Source organism: Emiliania huxleyi (genome assembly GCF_000372725.1).
Source record: "Emiliania huxleyi CCMP1516 unplaced genomic scaffold EMIHUscaffold_434, whole genome shotgun sequence".
Classification (NCBI taxonomy): Eukaryota; Haptophyta; order Isochrysidales; family Noelaerhabdaceae; genus Emiliania; species Emiliania huxleyi.
The window spans coordinates 41,493-57,578 of NW_005198729.1; the positions used below are offsets into that span (position 1 = coordinate 41,493).

General features: G+C 65.7%; 5 protein-coding genes across 5 annotated transcripts; 2 read left to right on the plus strand and 3 right to left on the minus strand.

The window, feature by feature from the left end:
* Window positions 1-2,625: 2,625 nt before the first annotated feature.
* EMIHUDRAFT_118897 (hypothetical protein) lies at window positions 2,626-4,384 on the plus strand (the record flags this gene model as incomplete). The annotated part of the gene is made up of 3 exons (XM_005769036.1): window positions 2,626-3,219; window positions 3,949-4,032; window positions 4,256-4,384. 3 exons carry the CDS (start codon window positions 2,626-2,628, stop codon window positions 4,382-4,384), a joined length of 807 nt encoding a protein of 268 aa, XP_005769093.1.
* A 3,400-nt stretch (window positions 4,385-7,784) lies between these two features.
* EMIHUDRAFT_244821 (hypothetical protein) lies at window positions 7,785-8,321 on the minus strand (the record flags this gene model as incomplete). The annotated part of the gene is made up of 1 exon (XM_005769037.1): window positions 7,785-8,321. One exon carries the CDS (start codon window positions 8,319-8,321, stop codon window positions 7,785-7,787), a length of 537 nt encoding a protein of 178 aa, XP_005769094.1.
* Window positions 8,322-8,968: 647 nt separating this feature from the next.
* Window positions 8,969-10,807, plus strand: EMIHUDRAFT_244822 (hypothetical protein; the record flags this gene model as incomplete). Its single annotated transcript, XM_005769038.1, has 2 exons — window positions 8,969-9,679; window positions 9,854-10,807. 2 exons carry the CDS (start codon window positions 8,969-8,971, stop codon window positions 10,805-10,807), a joined length of 1,665 nt encoding a protein of 554 aa, XP_005769095.1.
* A 624-nt stretch (window positions 10,808-11,431) lies between these two features.
* EMIHUDRAFT_118900 (hypothetical protein) lies at window positions 11,432-13,032 on the minus strand (the record flags this gene model as incomplete). Its single annotated transcript, XM_005769039.1, has 2 exons — window positions 11,432-12,375; window positions 12,969-13,032. 2 exons carry the CDS (start codon window positions 13,030-13,032, stop codon window positions 11,432-11,434), a joined length of 1,008 nt encoding a protein of 335 aa, XP_005769096.1.
* Window positions 13,033-13,933: 901 nt separating this feature from the next.
* Window positions 13,934-15,410, minus strand: EMIHUDRAFT_118901 (hypothetical protein; the record flags this gene model as incomplete). The annotated part of the gene is made up of 2 exons (XM_005769040.1): window positions 13,934-14,284; window positions 14,415-15,410. The coding sequence occupies 2 exons, from the start codon at window positions 15,408-15,410 to the stop codon at window positions 13,934-13,936; spliced, it is 1,347 nt and encodes a 448-aa protein (XP_005769097.1).
* Between the last annotated feature and the right edge of the window lie 676 nt (window positions 15,411-16,086).

Below are 16,086 nucleotides of genomic sequence, written 5' to 3' on the forward strand. Positions count from 1 at the left end.
GGGGGAGGGGAGGAGGGGGAGGGCGACCACGTCTGTCCACGCGCTAGCGTGCCCGCGCCAGGCACACCGACCAGCGCGGCCTTCCCCCCCCCCCTCCCTCCCCGTCCCCATGTCTTCTAAAGACAGGCAGAGGGCAGCCACGCTGCGCCTTGCCGAGGCGCCGCCTCGCTATCGGAACCCCGTGCCCCAGCCCCTCGGGCCCGCCGGGGCTCCCCTCGGAGGGACGCTGTGCCGGTGGGTGCGCGCGTGTGTGCCCCGGCACGTGCGGCGGTGTTGGCCGCTCCCCCGCGTGTGTGTGGCGCAGGGTGGCTTCTCGAGCGGCGGCATCTTGAGGCCGCGGCTGCAAGACACACTCTCTGAGCCACACCTGCCGATCGATCCGTCGGACGTCGCGCGCGCAGCGAGGTCGCGCTCGAGCGAGACTGGCGCCTGGCGCATCCGGAGCGTGGGCGAGCGATCGCGCGCGTGAGCGCAGGGTGGCCGGCGGAGGACTGCGAGTGTGCTCTCTTTTGCGGGCGCCACGAGGCGGGTGCTCGGTGCTTGGGCACAAGTGGCGAGCGAGGAGCGGTCCCGAGGCGAGGGCGTGCGGCATTGCGCCAAGACACCGCGGGGCGGCCGCGAGGCTGGCGCCGCAAGACTGGGCCACGGCTGGCTGCCTTTGTGTGGGTGCAAGGTGCGGCCTGCCGGGCTGACGCAGGCGCCGCCGTACAGAGCTCGCTTGGCGAAATCAGCGCGGGTGGAGAGTGCGCGGAGGCAGCGCGCACCGTGGCGGCGCGTTCGCTCAGCATGCCGTCGCGGTTCGGCAGCGGCGGCGGCGACGGGCAAGCAGCGCCGCTTTCGGCTCGCCAAAACACACAGCCGAATCGAATTGATGATGGATTCGTCGAGCGAAGGAGGGCATCCAGAGAAGATCAGAGAGGGACACATTGTTGTGTCACTCACTCACACACACAGAGAGAGACGTCTCGTTTGTGCCGCGTCCCGTGCCCCCGAGTTCATTTTATAGAGACGTCTCTATGCGAGCGAGATGTCTGTTGTGGTGGGGAAAAGGGGCATGTGCGGAACGTGTCAGGCCGGCTTGCCTTTTGCTCTGTTTTGTCGGTCGTCCGCTCAACCGTTGCGCGTAGGAACTTCCTACTTACATGTACATGTACTTTTCTACTTACTTTTCCTCTTGCACGCCTTCTCTTTTTCTTTCATTTTTTCTCGACAGCACCTTCTTCTCTTCCCCTATTTTCCCGGGCGTCGCCGTCGGGAAAATAAATAAATAAATAAAACGGACACCTCTACTAGGTGAAAACTCCGTGGAAATCGTCAATTTTTTGGGCTCTGTACTCTGAGCCGGGCGAAAAATAGAATACACGGGGAACGCGGGTCTACAACAAGAGACAGACTTGAGCAGCGCGTCCTGGGAGTGGCAAGGGAGCGCGCCCCAGCCCCGCGACAGAGGACAAACCCGACGCGAAAAGCATCCACGCCTCGCCTCGCCCAACCCTCTCATCGCAGCGGTCGCGTGTTAAAGTGCACCCACTCAGGCCCGCCGTCGAGGCTGTCTACCGTCCTGCGGCCAAAGGAGAGGGGCGATGGCGGCGGTGTCGGCGTCTGCGGCAGCGTCTGCGGCGGCGGCAGCGGCGGCGGCAGCGGCGGCGGCAGCGGCGGCGGCAAGAAGTCCTCATACGCATTGGTTGGTGGGCGCGCGGGGCGGGGCAGGCGGAGGGTACGGGCGAGGGCAGCGGCGCGGGCGAGCAGACGGGGCGGGTGATGGGGCGGGTGATGGGGCGGCGGGTGGCGGGGCGGCGGGGCGGCGGGGCGGCGGGCGCTTTTGGGGGCAGGGGGGCTGCAGCGCACTGTTTCGCGAGGTGAGTCGTGGTGCGGATGGGCACGAAGTTGGCCTAAGGAGAGGGCAGAGGCGGAAGGAAGGGGGTGGGGACGGTTGTTGGCTGGGGAGGGCAGAGGCGGAGGTGGGGGTGGGGGAGTGGCGCGGTGGGCGGCGGCCGGGGTGGGGGGGCGAGGGGTGTGGAGAAGCGGCAGAGGCGGAGACTTGACAAAGGGAGGACGCCTTCCGCAGAGGGTGTGCGCGGCGAAAGGTCTACTTTGAGCCGTGCGTCTGCGTTGCCGGACACTCTGCAACCACTCGCGGCCGCCTACCCTCGTTGCGCCCGGCCGACCGCTCCCAAAAAGCCACTGGAGCGGCGTGGGTGGCGATGCGCTGCACGTGCGTAGTGTGAGGCAGACGGCGCCTGCAAGCCGAGCACGCCCCAGGCGCCAAGGACAAGGACAAGGGCGCACTGCAGCACGATCTCCACTGGCGGGTAGGTGAAGGGCTGCTGCATCGCCTTGAGGTACTCGCGGTGCTGAATGGCGCACACTGTCACATGCGCGAGCAGCAATACCGACGCGGCGACCGCCAACTTGTAAAACCGGCGACCGACTCCCATGTGCGACGGCAACAGCGTTGAGCCGGGGGGTGGGCAGAGTTGGCGCTCCTGACGCGCGCGCGAGACACACACACTGACCGGGGTTGGCAAGAAAATGATAAGTGTATTTCACACACCGGCCAGGGTCGGGGAGTGCGTGCCATTTTTTTGGCATTCGCCGGCGCAGTTCAGCGCCGCCGCGCCGCCAATGCACACCGAGCTCAAGAAGGCTCTGCAGCAAGAGGTGCTGGCGGCCAAGTCCCGCTGGGGCGGCGCGATCAAACTCTCGAAGGCCCCCGCCGGCACGCCGACCGCGCCGCTGCCGATCGGCGTCGAGCGGACGATAGCCCGGCCGGCGTCGGCCGAGGCGTTCGACGTGGACGACCTGAGGGTGCGGCTCCTCATCGACGGGCCATCCGCGTCGGCCGAGTGCGTGCGCGTCGAGGTGAGTGGCGACGCGCTTCCCGCGCAGCTGCAGGCGGCCGCGGCGGCGCGCGTGGCGGAGCTCTGGGGCGGGATCCTCACCAAGTACAGCCTGGCGGCGCCGGCGGCGGGCGGGCCGTTTGCGATCGAGCGGGTGCTGGCGTGGTGCGAGACAAAGTACACCGAGCTGCTCAACCTCTTGCCGGAGCTCGTCGAGGGCTACGACGGCGTCAACGAGGTTGGCGTGACGATCCGGCGGTACTGCCTCGTGGATCGGGCCGAGGGCGGCGAGGGCGGCGGCGGCAGCAGCAGCGAGGAGGAGGAGGAGGGGGAGGGGGAGGGGGAGGGGGGGGAGAGCAGCAGCGAGGAGAGCGGTGGGGTCGACAAAGAGGCGGAGAGGCTACGGCGCATCAAATTGGCAGAGGAGGCGCCACACACTCTCCTCCTCGCTTCAAGACCGCCTCACACACGCTCTCCTCCTCGCTTCAAGACCGCCTCACACACGCTCTCCTCCTCGCTTCGAGACCGCCTCACACACGCTCTCCTCCTCGCTTCAAGACCGCCTCACACACGCTCTCCTCCTCGCTTCGAGACCGCCTCACACACACTCTCCTCCTCGCTTCAAGACCGCCTCACACACGCTCTCCTCCTCGCTTCAAGACCGCCTCACACACGCTCTCCTCCTCGCTTCAAGACCGCCTCACACACGCTCTCCTCCTCGCTTCAAGACCGCCTCACACACGCTCTCCTCCTCGCTTCAAGACCGCCTCACACACGCTCTCCTCCTCGCTTCAAGACCGCCTCACACACGCTCTCCTCGCCGCAAGTCCGCCTCACCCGCGCCTCTGCGTCTCACGCCGCCGCCTCCCGCGCCTCTGCGTCTCACGCCGCCGCCTCCCGCGCCTCTGCGTCTCAGGCGGAGGCGGATCGACAGTGGCGTGAGCAGGTCCGGGACTCTTCCGGGACTCTTCCGAGACTCTTCCGAGACTCTTCCGAGACTCTCGAGACTCTTCCGAGAGTCTACCATGGCCATCTCAATGCCAGTCGCACCACGCCTCTCCCCAGCCGGCCTGAGCCTTCCCACCCCCCCCCCCGGCCCCTTTCGCAGAGGCGCAAGGAGGCGGAGGCTTTGGGGGAGGACGCACGCGCGCCGCAGGGGCTGTCCAAGAAGCAGCAGGAGGCGAGCGGCGTAGTGCCGCACGCTCACTCGGGATGTGTGGCAGCCCAGCTGGGATGAGTGTCTTGTGAGCTTGTGTGTGTCCGTGTGTCGCTCGAGCGTGCCGTCACCTCCTGTCCTGCGTCCACCCGTCCGCGAGATATGGGGAGATATGGGGAGATATGGGGAGATATGGGGAGATGTGCGTCCACCCGTCCGCGAGCCCGGCTGTTCTTCAGCTCCTTACTTACTTGCGTAGGCGATGAAGAAGGAGAAGCTCGAGAAGAAGCAGGGCACGCGGCTGCGCAAGCAGGGCGCAAAGGCAAACAAGTTCGACGCGGAGGCGGCGGGCAAGAAGGCCAATAAGAAGAACGGGCTGCTGCACTGAGGCAAGGCGGGCGAGGGCAAGTCCAAGTGTCAGGCGGGGTACTTAGCCCACCCCAGTGTGTACCGTGGGGCTCATATGTCATAACTCGCAGGCATGGAATACAAGGCATCCTGCTTCCGCTGGCGTCTCTGGCGAGCGCCCACACGTCGAAAGGCATCTCACAGCGCGCGAGACGTGACGGATCGGTGCGCCCTGGCGCCGCGAGTGGCGAGAGCAGTCAGTCGGAAAAAGAAAGAAAGAAAACACACAACCCAGTCAGCAAATTCTTTTTCCTCGGTCCGTGAGAGAATGTTGTTGTCACTCCTCGCAGCTACGCACGGCCTCGTCGCAACCGCGCCGATCGCCGGCGTCGGCACTCGCGCTCTCTCCGGCGTCGGTTCCCTGCCTCTCGCCTCTGGCGGCGGCAGTGTCGACCTCGGCGAGGCGCTCCAGGCTCCGGGCACGTCTCTGGTCGTGCTTGGCACCTACCCGGCCGACTTCAATATGATCGAGTACGCGCAGCGGCTGCGCTACTACCTGCCCGCGCTCCGCGCAAAAGGCGTCTCTCGCGTGCTCTGCACCGTGAATGGCAAGCCGTCGAGCGTCGAGAGGCTCTCCGAGATGCTCGAGCTGCCGGCCGAGATCGAGCTGTTAGCCGACGAGTCGGGCGAGGCCGGCCGCGCCTTTGGCTGCTCGAGGGGCTGGAGGCCCGCGAGATATGGAGAGATATGGGGAGATATGGGGAGATGTGCGAGGTGTGCGAGGTGTGCGTCCTTCTTGGTGTGAGCAGTAGCGACGAAGGAGAAGAAATCACGGTGCGTGTTGCTGACAGGCCCGACGATGCCAGCCTCAGCCCGTACGCAAAGCTGCTCGGCATGCTCCTGCTGCCACACCACCCACGGGACCGCAACCCATGCTGGATTCGGTACCCTGGAGGTATGGTACTAGGCATGCTCATCGGGCTCGGCGCGTGGCGCACGCTGCCGGCGGTCATCACCGGCTACCTGGGCAACCCCGGCGGCAAGCACGAGTGGATCGAGGCCGCGCTCGCGCAGGGCCAGAGGGCGGGCCGGCCAACCTTCAACGGCATCATCCTCGACCTCGACGGCGATGGGAAGGCGATTCGACTTCTCCCACACGCCTCTCGCTCTCGCCCTCGCCCTCGCCCTCTCCCCTCTCTCTCCCTCCCTCTCCCTCCCTCTCCCTCCCTCTCCCTCCCTCCCTCTCCCTCCCTCTCCCTCCCTCCCTCTCCCTCCCTCTCCCTCCCTCTCCCTCCCTCTCCCTCCCTCTCCCTCTCCCTCTCCCTCTCCCTCTCTCTCCCTCCCTCTTCACCGTAGATGGCGAGATCACCTCGAGATCAGCCGAGATCACCTCGAGATCAGGTGCGCCGCTCCGCTTTCGATGAGCTGCCGCTTGTCGGCGGCTGGGGGAGGAGGCCGCTCGAGCTGGCGACGCTGCGGCTGCAGACGATGCTCGGCATGAGCCTGGCGCATCTCCCCACATCTCCCCACATCTCCCCACATCTCCCCACATCTCCCCACATCTCCCCACATCTCCCCACACCTTCCCACATCTCCCCACATCTCCCCACACCTCCCCACAACTCCCCCACACCTCCCCACACCTCCCCACACCTCCCCACACCTCCCCACACCTCCCCACACCTCCCCACACCTCCCCACATCTCCCCACACCTCCCCACACCTCCCCACATCTCCCCACACCTCCCCACATCTCCCCACATCTCCCCACACCTCCCCACACCTCCCCACACCTCCCCACATCTCCCCACACCTCCCCACACCTCCCCACATCTCCCCACAGCGCTGGGGATCAGCTCCACCGCCGTCGGGGCTTTAGAATCTTCAAAACAAGCCTCTCTCACAGCACACGGGCACGACAAGGGCGCGGACTGGCGCACTGGCACACACACCGGCACACCGACCAGGCGAGCTGGGACGAGCTGCAGCCGACCGACGCGCGCTGCCTCACGCAGCTCGGCGGGTCGGGCGGCCCTAGATGGAGCACGAAGTAGGCCTTCTCGCCCTCGACCTCTCCCTGCTCTGGGCTCTGCCACACAGCAGCAGCTCAAGACGAATAGCTGCTATGGCCCTGCAACCGATCGAAAAAGCACCGACGCGGCACCGCGGCCCCCGCAACTCCTCGCGCCCATCTTCCCCCTCACCCAAAACACAACCTGCCTTCGCCGCCGGCGACACACCAGCGCGCTCACTCGCCCCTCACTCGCGCTCACTCGCTCGCAATTCGCATCCATATCTGCTCGCCTCCGTGGCCAGCACACAGGCAAGCGACGGCCCGCCACCCCGCGAGGCCTGACTAGCCATCTCAATCTAGATGCAGCACCTCACCAAGCGCCCCTGTGCGTCGCAGGCTGGTTGCGGTGCGGGACGGCGCGGTGGTGTACCAGCTGGGCGGGCAGCTGTGAACGGCGTCTCTTCACACCGCCGGCTGTGAACAGGCGCGGTGGTGTACGAGTACCGCGACAACGGCATCTGCGCCGCCTGCGACTTTGAGGCGCCCTCCCCTATCTCCGCAACCGCCCACGCCACCGCCGCCCCCCACCTCGCCCACGCCGCCGCCCCCCTTCACCTCGCCCTCGCCTCCACCGCCCACGCCGCCGCCGCCCTCCACCTCGCCCTCGCCTCCACCGCCCACGCCGCCGCCGCCCTCCACCCCACCCACACCGCCACCCCCCTCCGCCTCGCGCCGCCCCAAGGCGCTGTGGCGGCGGGTCGATCCACCTCAAAGCATCTCCCCATCTCTCGCCGTCTCTCGCCCTATCTCCACCTCGGCGCATCTCCCGGCATCTCTCTGATTAGGAGCTGCTCAAGGCGCTGTGACCGCTGCTGCTGCTGCTGCTGCTACCTCCGGTTCCACACGCGGGTACGGGTGCGGGTCGAGGGTGCGGGGTGCTCCCGTGCTGGGACCAATCGTGGTCACGTCCCGCTATGGATGCCCATCGCACAAAATGAGTACGCATAGCCTTATGCTCTTTGCTCTGGTTTCCCGGGTGCGTAACCTCGTGCCAGATAGGGGAGTCTCTCTCCACTCTCGGTGTCGGCTGTGTGTGTGGTTGAAGGAGAAGGTTGTCTCAGCAGCGGGCGGATCTCGATGAATGGATCGAAACAAAGCGCACACGATCTCTCCCCTCCTGTTTTTGGGCTCGCTCACACATGCTACTTGGTCTGCTCGAGTCACCACCCTCTTCACTCAAACACGGGACATCCACGGCAAAAGCACGAAGATCTACAGGTGTGTGAGAGGTGTGGCCACGGTCTGTCACACGCTCATCGCACATCCACAGACGGACTCAAGATGGCGCGTACGCGTTCGCGCCCCCACCCACCGTACAAGCGAGGCCCCGCCGAATAGATAGCAGCGTCGGGACCCTCTAGCATTATCATGCGCAGACCCAGCGTCCGTCGACGTCGATGCAGATCAGACCGTCGCCGTCCTCGGAGCTGTCAAAGGAGGTGGCGCCGCAGACGAAGCCCTGGACCTCGTCGCGCACGCAGGCCCAGGCCTCCTCGAGCGGGTCCGGCGTGGCCTCGCCCGCGGCGGGCGACGCCTTGCGCCACGGCGATGGCGACCCGGGCTTGGCGACCATGAGAGGCGCCGCAAAGTTGCCGGCGACGAGTGCGGCCGCAACCAGCCAGCATGCGGGCGAGAGCGCGTCGATCTTGTCCATCATCCAGTCCGTGTAGAGGACGTCTTCGTTGAAGAGCCCCGCCGAGGCCAGCATGTCAAAGCTGCTGGGCGTGAGGGTCTCGGAGATTGCTGCGCCACCGAGTGCGGCGGCCGAGATGGAGGCGAGTGCTGCCGCCTGTTCGACGGCGGCCGGGGCCGGTCGAACCGCGGTGGTGCGAACCGGCGGCGGCGGGTGGAGTGGGTAGCCCGAGGAGCGGAGCGCGAGGCCGGCGTTGATGAAAGAGAGCATTCGTTAGGCCACCAGGGGGAAGTCGGCGACAGGGGGGCCGCCAGAGTGGTGATGAGCGCTTCGTTGAGTGTTGCTTGCCGAGATTTGTGGGGCGCGAGTTTGTTTTTTATGCTCGCCCGGCAGTCCTGTAGTGATGTCCAGTCCGAGCCTGACTGTTCTTCACCTTTCTACCTACCTACGTAGTGATGGGAACTCAATGAAACTCCGTCTCTCCATGGTGTGGGGGGACCATCCTCGTCACCGAACTGATAAACCTTCACGTTCGTCGCCAACCAGGTATGATGCAGGTGTGTGTAATCTAGATCATCAATTGAGATGGAAGACCACAATGGGAACTTTGAATGGCGGCGGAGACGACTGCGTCATTACAATCAACTTCCTCGTACTCGATCGGGACGACTCCATTGAGGCCAGCCGGCTCTCCTGCAATGCTGCCCTGAGAGAGCGAGAGAGAGAGTGCCGCGCCGCCAGTGCTTTGAGCGGCGGGCCAAGCTGCTCTCGAGTGAGGCCGCGGCCGTGCTGGAGAGGACTTAAAAGTGCGGGGGTCGTCGGAATTGCCCCGAAGGCAAGTTCTCTGTTCAAAGCCCACGAGCGTACTGCAAAAAGAAAAACAGCGCGCACCCAGTCCCGCGCGCGCGCCTTTGCCGATGACGTTCCCCGACGAGTGGGGCGCCGACGGCGGCGACGGCGGCCCGACCGAGTCGAAGCTCGTCCCGCTCTCGATGCAGAGCAACGAGGCGCTCCTCATCAAGACGCTGCTGGCGCGGAGCTGCCCGAGCGCAAGGCTGAGCCGCGTGCAGCGCGTGCAGAACAAGATGCTGTGGCGCGAGTATGCCGACTACCGCGACAAATCACTCGTCCACATCTGCGCCGGCGGCGACGTCAACGAGATGCTCCTCTTCCACGGCACGGCGGAGCGGGCGGCGACGGATGTGCTCGCGCATCAGAACGGGCTCGACCCGCGCTTCTCGAACGGCGGCTTTTACGGCCAGGGCATCTACCTGGCGGAGGACCCGTCCTACCCGATCGGTGGCCGGTACGCGCACCGCATCTGTGGCTCGGGCGGGAGCCGCGTGCAGCTGCTCATCGTGAAGGCCGCCCTCGGCTCGCAGCAGGAGATGGGGCAGCGCATCAGCGCGGAGACGAGGGCGATGCGGATGCCGGACGTGCGCGTCGAGGGCCCTCCCCGACTCCTCTACAACAGCGTGCGCGGCGGGCCGCACCGCCCCTTCGTCTCCGGCGGAGGCGAGAACGGGTGCGACGCCTCCATCGTCCACGTGGTGTACGAGTCGCGCCAGATGTACCCGGCGTACGTGATCGAGGTCGAGATGGAGATGGGGGCCGAGGTGGTGGCGGCCGTGCGCAAGAACTCGACAGAGGGGAGTGCGAGCGCCGGCCCGGAACCCAAGCGGCAGCGCCACGCTGCGCCGAGCGGCGGCGGCGGCGGCGGCGGCGGCGGCTCCTCCAGCAGCGGCAGCGGCAGCGGCTCTGCTGCTCATGTCCCCGCCGCTGCGCCACCGAGCGACGCGGAGGTGCGGGCGATGGGCGTGGCGGCGGTGGCAGCGGCGCTGCGGGCGCACGGGTCGGTCAGTCGCGTCGCGCTTGCGGCTTGCGGGCGGTTGGGCCGTCTGTGCGCTGAGGTGCGGAACAAGCAAGCTGCGGCGGACGCAGGCGCGATTGAGGCGATCGTCGCGGCGATGCAGGCGCACCCGCAGGTGGCGGACGTGCAGCAGAATGGCTGCTGCGCGATGGCGAACGTGTGCTGCGGCACCGACGCCGCAGGGCTTGCACGCAAGCAGCGCGCAGCAGACGCAGGCGCGTTCGAGGCGATCGTGGCGGCGCTGCAGGCTCACCCGCAGGATGCGGGCGTGCAACAGCAAGGCTGTTTGGCGTTGGGCAACGTGTGCTCCGGCACCGACGCCGCAGGGCTCGCACGCAACCAGCGCGCAGCAGACGCGGGCGCGATCGAGGTGGTTGTGGCGGCGCTGCAGGTTCACCCGCAGGTGGCGGTTGTGCAGCAGAATGGCTGCGGGGCGATGGCCAACGTGTGTCTCGGCAGCGACGCCGCAGCGATTGCACGCAAGCAGCGCGCAGCAGACGCGGGCGCGATCGAGGCGATCGTGGTGGCGCTGCAGGCTCACCCGCAGGTGGCGGTTGTGCAGCAGAATGGCTGCCAGGCGATGGCCAACGTGTGCTCTGGCAGCGACGCTGCAGCGCTCGCACGCATCCAGCGCGCAGCAGACGCGGGCGGCATCGAGGTGGCTGTGGCGGCGCTGCAGGCTCACCCGCAGGTGGCGGTTGTGCAGCAGTCTGGCTGCAGGGCGATGTTCAACGTGTGCTTCGGCAGCGACGCAGCAGCGCGGGCGCGGAGGCAGCGAGCTGTGACTGTGGGCGCGACCGAGGCGGTGGCAGGGGCTATGCAGGCGCACCCGGGAGACGCAGCTGTTCAGAGGCGAGGGCAGCGTTTGCGTGATCTTCTTGCCTGATGGGATCCGGGCCGCGCGCGGACTAAAAGAGCGCACCATGAACAGGAACGCATAGGTTCCGGTCGGTGGGAAGAGCTTGCGCGATCTGCTTGTTGCCGAATGCCGATTTTGCTTATTTTGGCCCCAAAACAGCCTCAGACTCGGCTCAGAGCCCAAAAATTGAAGGAAAGGAAAAAGAAACGGGTGCACGAGGGCATTGTGTTGGGCGCCAGCCAGCATGCCTCTCAGCACAGAGCAAGAGAGCATGCTGCGCACCCTGGCAGCACCATCTCGCCTCCAACGCTCTCACCACTCTGCACAGCCGTCCACGAGCACCCGCAGCTGCACTGCTCAACGCTCAAGCTCAGGAGCCTCCCCTTGTTGTCGCGCAGCTTTGTGCAGTGCAGTGTGCGAGCAGCGCAGCGCCAGGCCGACCCCTGGCACGCCCGGGCGGCTGTGGGACGGAGGCCCGCCGAGCAGGTGCCTGAGGGAGGGTGTAGAGGATGTAGAGTGTAGAGCGATGTAGAGCTGTAGAGCTGTAAATAAATAAATAAAACGGGCAAACTCTGAGACGAGATGGGATTTAGGGACATGTGTCCCCGCCCTGCACGATCTTGGTGTGAGGGATCTTCAATCCGTGTCCCCTCACCCCTCGTCACAATCCGACACGGAAGAGCGGCAAGAGTTGGGGCTGCGGCTACGGCTGCGGCTATGAGAGGGGTCGGGGTCGCGGCAGAGCCGCTGCGCCGCGTGGACGCGCCTACACCGCTCTTGCTCCGCTCGCCACCTCTCGCAAAGGTCCAAAGCCATAGCCACCACCTCCTCCGGCAAGTCCTTTCGCCGTATCTCGCCGTCCCTCCACGCCTGGAAGATCTCGTCGTCATAGCCGTATTGCATCACAGCCTGCTGAACTGCGTCGTGTACGACCCCTGCCGTCCTATCCTGCGCCTCAGCGTCGGAAAAGTCGAACTCGGAGTCATACTCGGAAGCAGGCACAGACGGCCGCGGTGATTTGGCAGGCGGCGAGGAGGGGGAGGGGGAGCGCGGCGGTGCGCGCTCGCGGCTCCCGCTGGTGCCAGAAGGGCCAGCGACCAGCGCGCTCAGCCGGTTCTTGTTCACCTTGGGAGAGGGGGGTGGGGGTCCACCTCCCTTGGGTGCGGGCTGGCGGTCAGGCTTGCGCTTGACCGCCTTGCCCGGCGGCTTGCGGCCAGGGTTCCTAATGGTGAACCTGTCCGGCATGCCGCCCTTCCCAACCCTGGTCCACCCCTCGGGCGACTTGTTGGGCTGGGGTTGCTGCATCTGTTGGTGCTGTGGGTGTGCCTGCGGTGCTGCGGCCGGAGCTGCAGCGGCGGCAGGCGGTGCTGCGGGCGGTGCCGCGGCGGAGGTGGCAGCAGGCACAGGCTGCGGTGGGGCACTGCCCTCCTTGGCCTGCTGCCGCTCCCTGTCCCTCTCCCACTGGGACTGGGGCTGGACAATGAACTGCTTGCCCATGGGCGTCGGGTTGACGCTGAAGCTCCACCAGTTGCGCTCCACGGCGAGCTGCGAGAGGATGCGAATCATCGCCTCGTCTTGCGGCGCCACCGCCTCTCCTGTGGCTTGCGCGCACAGTTTGAGCCTGTAGAGCGCTCTGGAGCGCTGTAGAGCTGTAGAGCTCTACATTCGGCGCGGGACGATGTGAGTCCGATGTAGTGCGATGTAGAGCGCGATTTTGCTGTAGTTGATTGTAGAGGCTCTACACGAGCCAAACCGCCGCAGTGACTCAAAGAGGTCGAGTCGCACTAATGGGGTGTCTCCGAGCTTACTGGAGCTCTGATGGACGGCTCACCTCTGACTATCCCTGACACACAGAGAGTCACTCTGACGGCACACAACACCCTAACTGCGTCATGACCAGCCTGCCATGCGTCGCCGTTCGGTGCCGCATTCATAGCTGTGCTTGTTTAGCAGGCGGTGGACTGTCGGCTGCGAGGACGGTCGCATTTGCGCGAGGCGAGGCGAGCATTGCTGCCCGTTTTGCATGCGCCATGACTCGCGCCAGCGCGTGCGGGAGCTCCTGGCTGTGTGACCCTGAGCGTTGAGTCCAGGCGAGTTGCGCTGGCCACTATCGCTACGCCGAGCCGAGCTGACGCGCCGAGGCGCCGGCCAGTCGCAGCCGGGATGCATGCCACAGCAGCAGAGGCACCTGCCACCCATTGGGCGGGCAGACAGAAGGCCAGGGCAGCACTGGCAAGTGCAACGCGCCTCATGTCGGAGAGCGACCGTGCCTCGTTGGCCGCTTACGGCTTTATGATGTACCGTCAGCGGCAGGTCGTTGAGCTGCGGCGGCACGGTTCCGGAGATGTCATTGTTGTTCAGGTGAAGCCTCTCCAGCTGCGAGAGCTTGCCTGTATCCGAAGGGAATGGTGCCCGAGATGGAGTTGCCGCCCAGTAAAAGAATCGCTCAGAGATGTCGCCCAGCTCTCGCAGCTGCGCCCGGGGAGTGAACAGTGATCGCACGTGTGGGTGTGCATGTGCTGCATGTGCATCGTCCCCGACAGCCCTTGATTTGTACGTGGCTGGGTTCACAGCGATTGTAGGAAAATGAGGGGACCAAATCACGGTCGCGGCCTTCTGACTCGCGCCTCCGCCTCACTGGCACTATTGTAGCCCTGGCCGGTGCGCGTGTGAAGTTGAAGTTCCGGAGTGAAAATTCGAACGCGCTCTCTCCCGGTGACCAAAAATGTCCACCTCAGAGGCACCTCCGGAGGCAGGCCGCCGCACGCCGGCGACACAGCTCCAGCTGTGGAACTGACCCGCAGCTCCTCTCAGAGCGGGAACTGTGACGAAAGTTGACCCTGAGGCGAAATTGTAGTGCCAACCCCACAATGCCTAAAAACCCAGCCCAGTACAGCCTCAGTCACCCCGGCCCCCGTGTAGTTGCCACTTCATAGAGGGTGTAACGCTGTGCCACCGCGGGCGCCGTGTCACCACGCGTTAGTTTTTAGTGCATGCACATGGACATGGTCATGGACGTGTATGCACATCTGGCATGGGCCCTCTCCAGCAATGCGTTGGGCCCTCAGGGACTCTGCATGCGAAAACGTCCGAGTGCAAACAGATAGGACTGCCCCAACTCGGCATAGGCCCGCGTGCGGTCACGCCCCGGGCCTATGCCAAGACGCAGCTGCAGCCCTCCTTGGCGCCGGCCACGCCCTCCTGCTGCGCGTCTGCCGCGGCCGGCAGAGCGGCGAGCGCCGCCTCGAGCACCGGCACGACCTGCGCGAAGTCTGGGCGCCGAGACGGGGAGGTCGACCAGCAGGCCGAGAGGAGCGCCGCCACGTCGGGGATGGCCTTGATAGCAGCGGGTAGCTCGCAACGGTGCCCGCCGTTGCAGACCTGCGAGATGTAGGCCTGCGCGTCCATCGCATAGTACGGCTTCTTGTGCGCCGCCATCTCGTAGAGAAGCGACGCCCACGAGAAGACGTCCGCCGTGTGGTCGTACGGCTTGCAGAGCGCGACCTATTGCACTCATGTCTGCGGTGAAGCCTTTCCCCCCGAGAACGCACACACACCGCCCGCGTGTGTGCGATTCCCCGTGTGTGTGTGTGCTCCGCGAGTGCGTGTGCCCCTCGTCCGCGCTAGGACGTACCTCGGGCGCCATGTAGCGGAGCGATCCTGTCTGGCCAGTCATCTTTCGGCCGTCGCTGGGCCCGTCGCGCCGCTTGCTTACCTGCCACAGCTTGCAGAGCCCAAAGTCAAGCAGCACCGCCCGCCCGTCCGAGGCAAAGCCGACGTTGTCCGGCTTGAGGTCGCGGTGCAGCAGCCGATAGCCGGGCAGGAAGCTGTTGTGGCAGTGGCGGAGCGCGCTGGCGATCTGCCGGCCCACGTCGATCGCACGCCGCACCGGCCACGCCTTGACGCCGCGCTTGCGGGCGAGGGCGGTGGCGGTGAAGGCGTCCGGCGGTAGCGACGCCGAGAGGGAGGCCGAGAGGAGCTCGAGGCAGAGGAAGGGGACCAGGGCCCCGCCCGCCTGGGAGCCGGCGGCTGGGCGGGTGCCGAACCCGAGAGCGCGGATGATGTGTGGGTGGTGCAGCCGCGAGAGCAGGGAGGACTCCCTCAGCAAGTCCGCCACCGCCACCTCGACCTTCTCCTTTTCGGGTCGCAGCGTCTTGACGGCGCACGGCGCGCCGTCGAGCGAGCAGGCGGAGGCGACGCAAAACTCGCCTGCGCCGAGACGCTTCATCGGGCCGAGAGACGTCCACTCCACCTCGTTCGAGCCGACCGGCGCGCTGACCAGCGCGATCGTCGTGCGCCAGGAGGCTTCGGACCGTGAGATCGAGCCGCGCGTCGCGGCCTGCAGCTTTGTGGCCGCCTTCTGCTGCATCACCGTCCCCGCCGAAGGCTCAGGCAAGCTCTCGGTGAGTGGGGGGAGGCGGCGCCCCGAGCCTGAACTTTCGGCGGGCCCCGAGTTGGTGAATGCCGATTCGCTCGCGCGCCGCCACGCCGTTGAGTCGGTGGCAGCAAAGGCCCGCTCGTCGCAAAAGACAGAGGGGCGAGAACGCAGCCGTCCTGCCGGCGACGATTTGGCAGAGTACCGACTGAGACCCTTTTCATCAAACTCCTCCCAGGAGTTCGAAGGAGCCATTGGGTGAGGAAGGTTGAACCATTTACTGTCCCGTTTTGCTGTTCACAGCCTGGGACGGCCTCTGCGGCAAAGTCAAACCACCCCACCGCCCTCCCACCGCAGCAAACCTTCGGCTCCCGCTCAGAGGCTCGCCGCGCCCGTGCAAGAAGCAGGCGCCGTGCTCCAAGAGTGAGAGCTATTTTCTTTTTTTAGAGTCCTTCGTTGTTAATAATAATACAAACACAGTGGTCCCGTGTCGTAGTCACACCTGCCGTATCCACACACACGCACACGCCGCTCAGCACCGCTCGCCCGGCCCCCGCCCCGCCCCAGGCGGGAAAGAGATGAGGAGATGGGACCACAGCGAAGGAGGAGCCCAAGGAGCCCAACACGTATGGGAGGGTAAATTTTTCTTTTCCCCTTACGTACGTGTTAACTTTACGGCTTTTTTTATTTTTTAATACCAAAAGCTAGCAACGCCCTCTATGTTGGGTTACGGCTTTTTCCCTGCGAACGCGCACCCCCCAGGGCTAGGGCTCTCTACGTCTCTATCTAGCCCGAACCCGATACCGATCATCTGGCCCGCTGGGTGCGCTTCTTAGCTCCCCGGCCCTGGCGATGTGAGGTTACCGACTGCACTCCAAGTGCTCCAAGTTCTTTCCGAGTGTACCGAGATGCGAGAAGAAAATGATGAAAA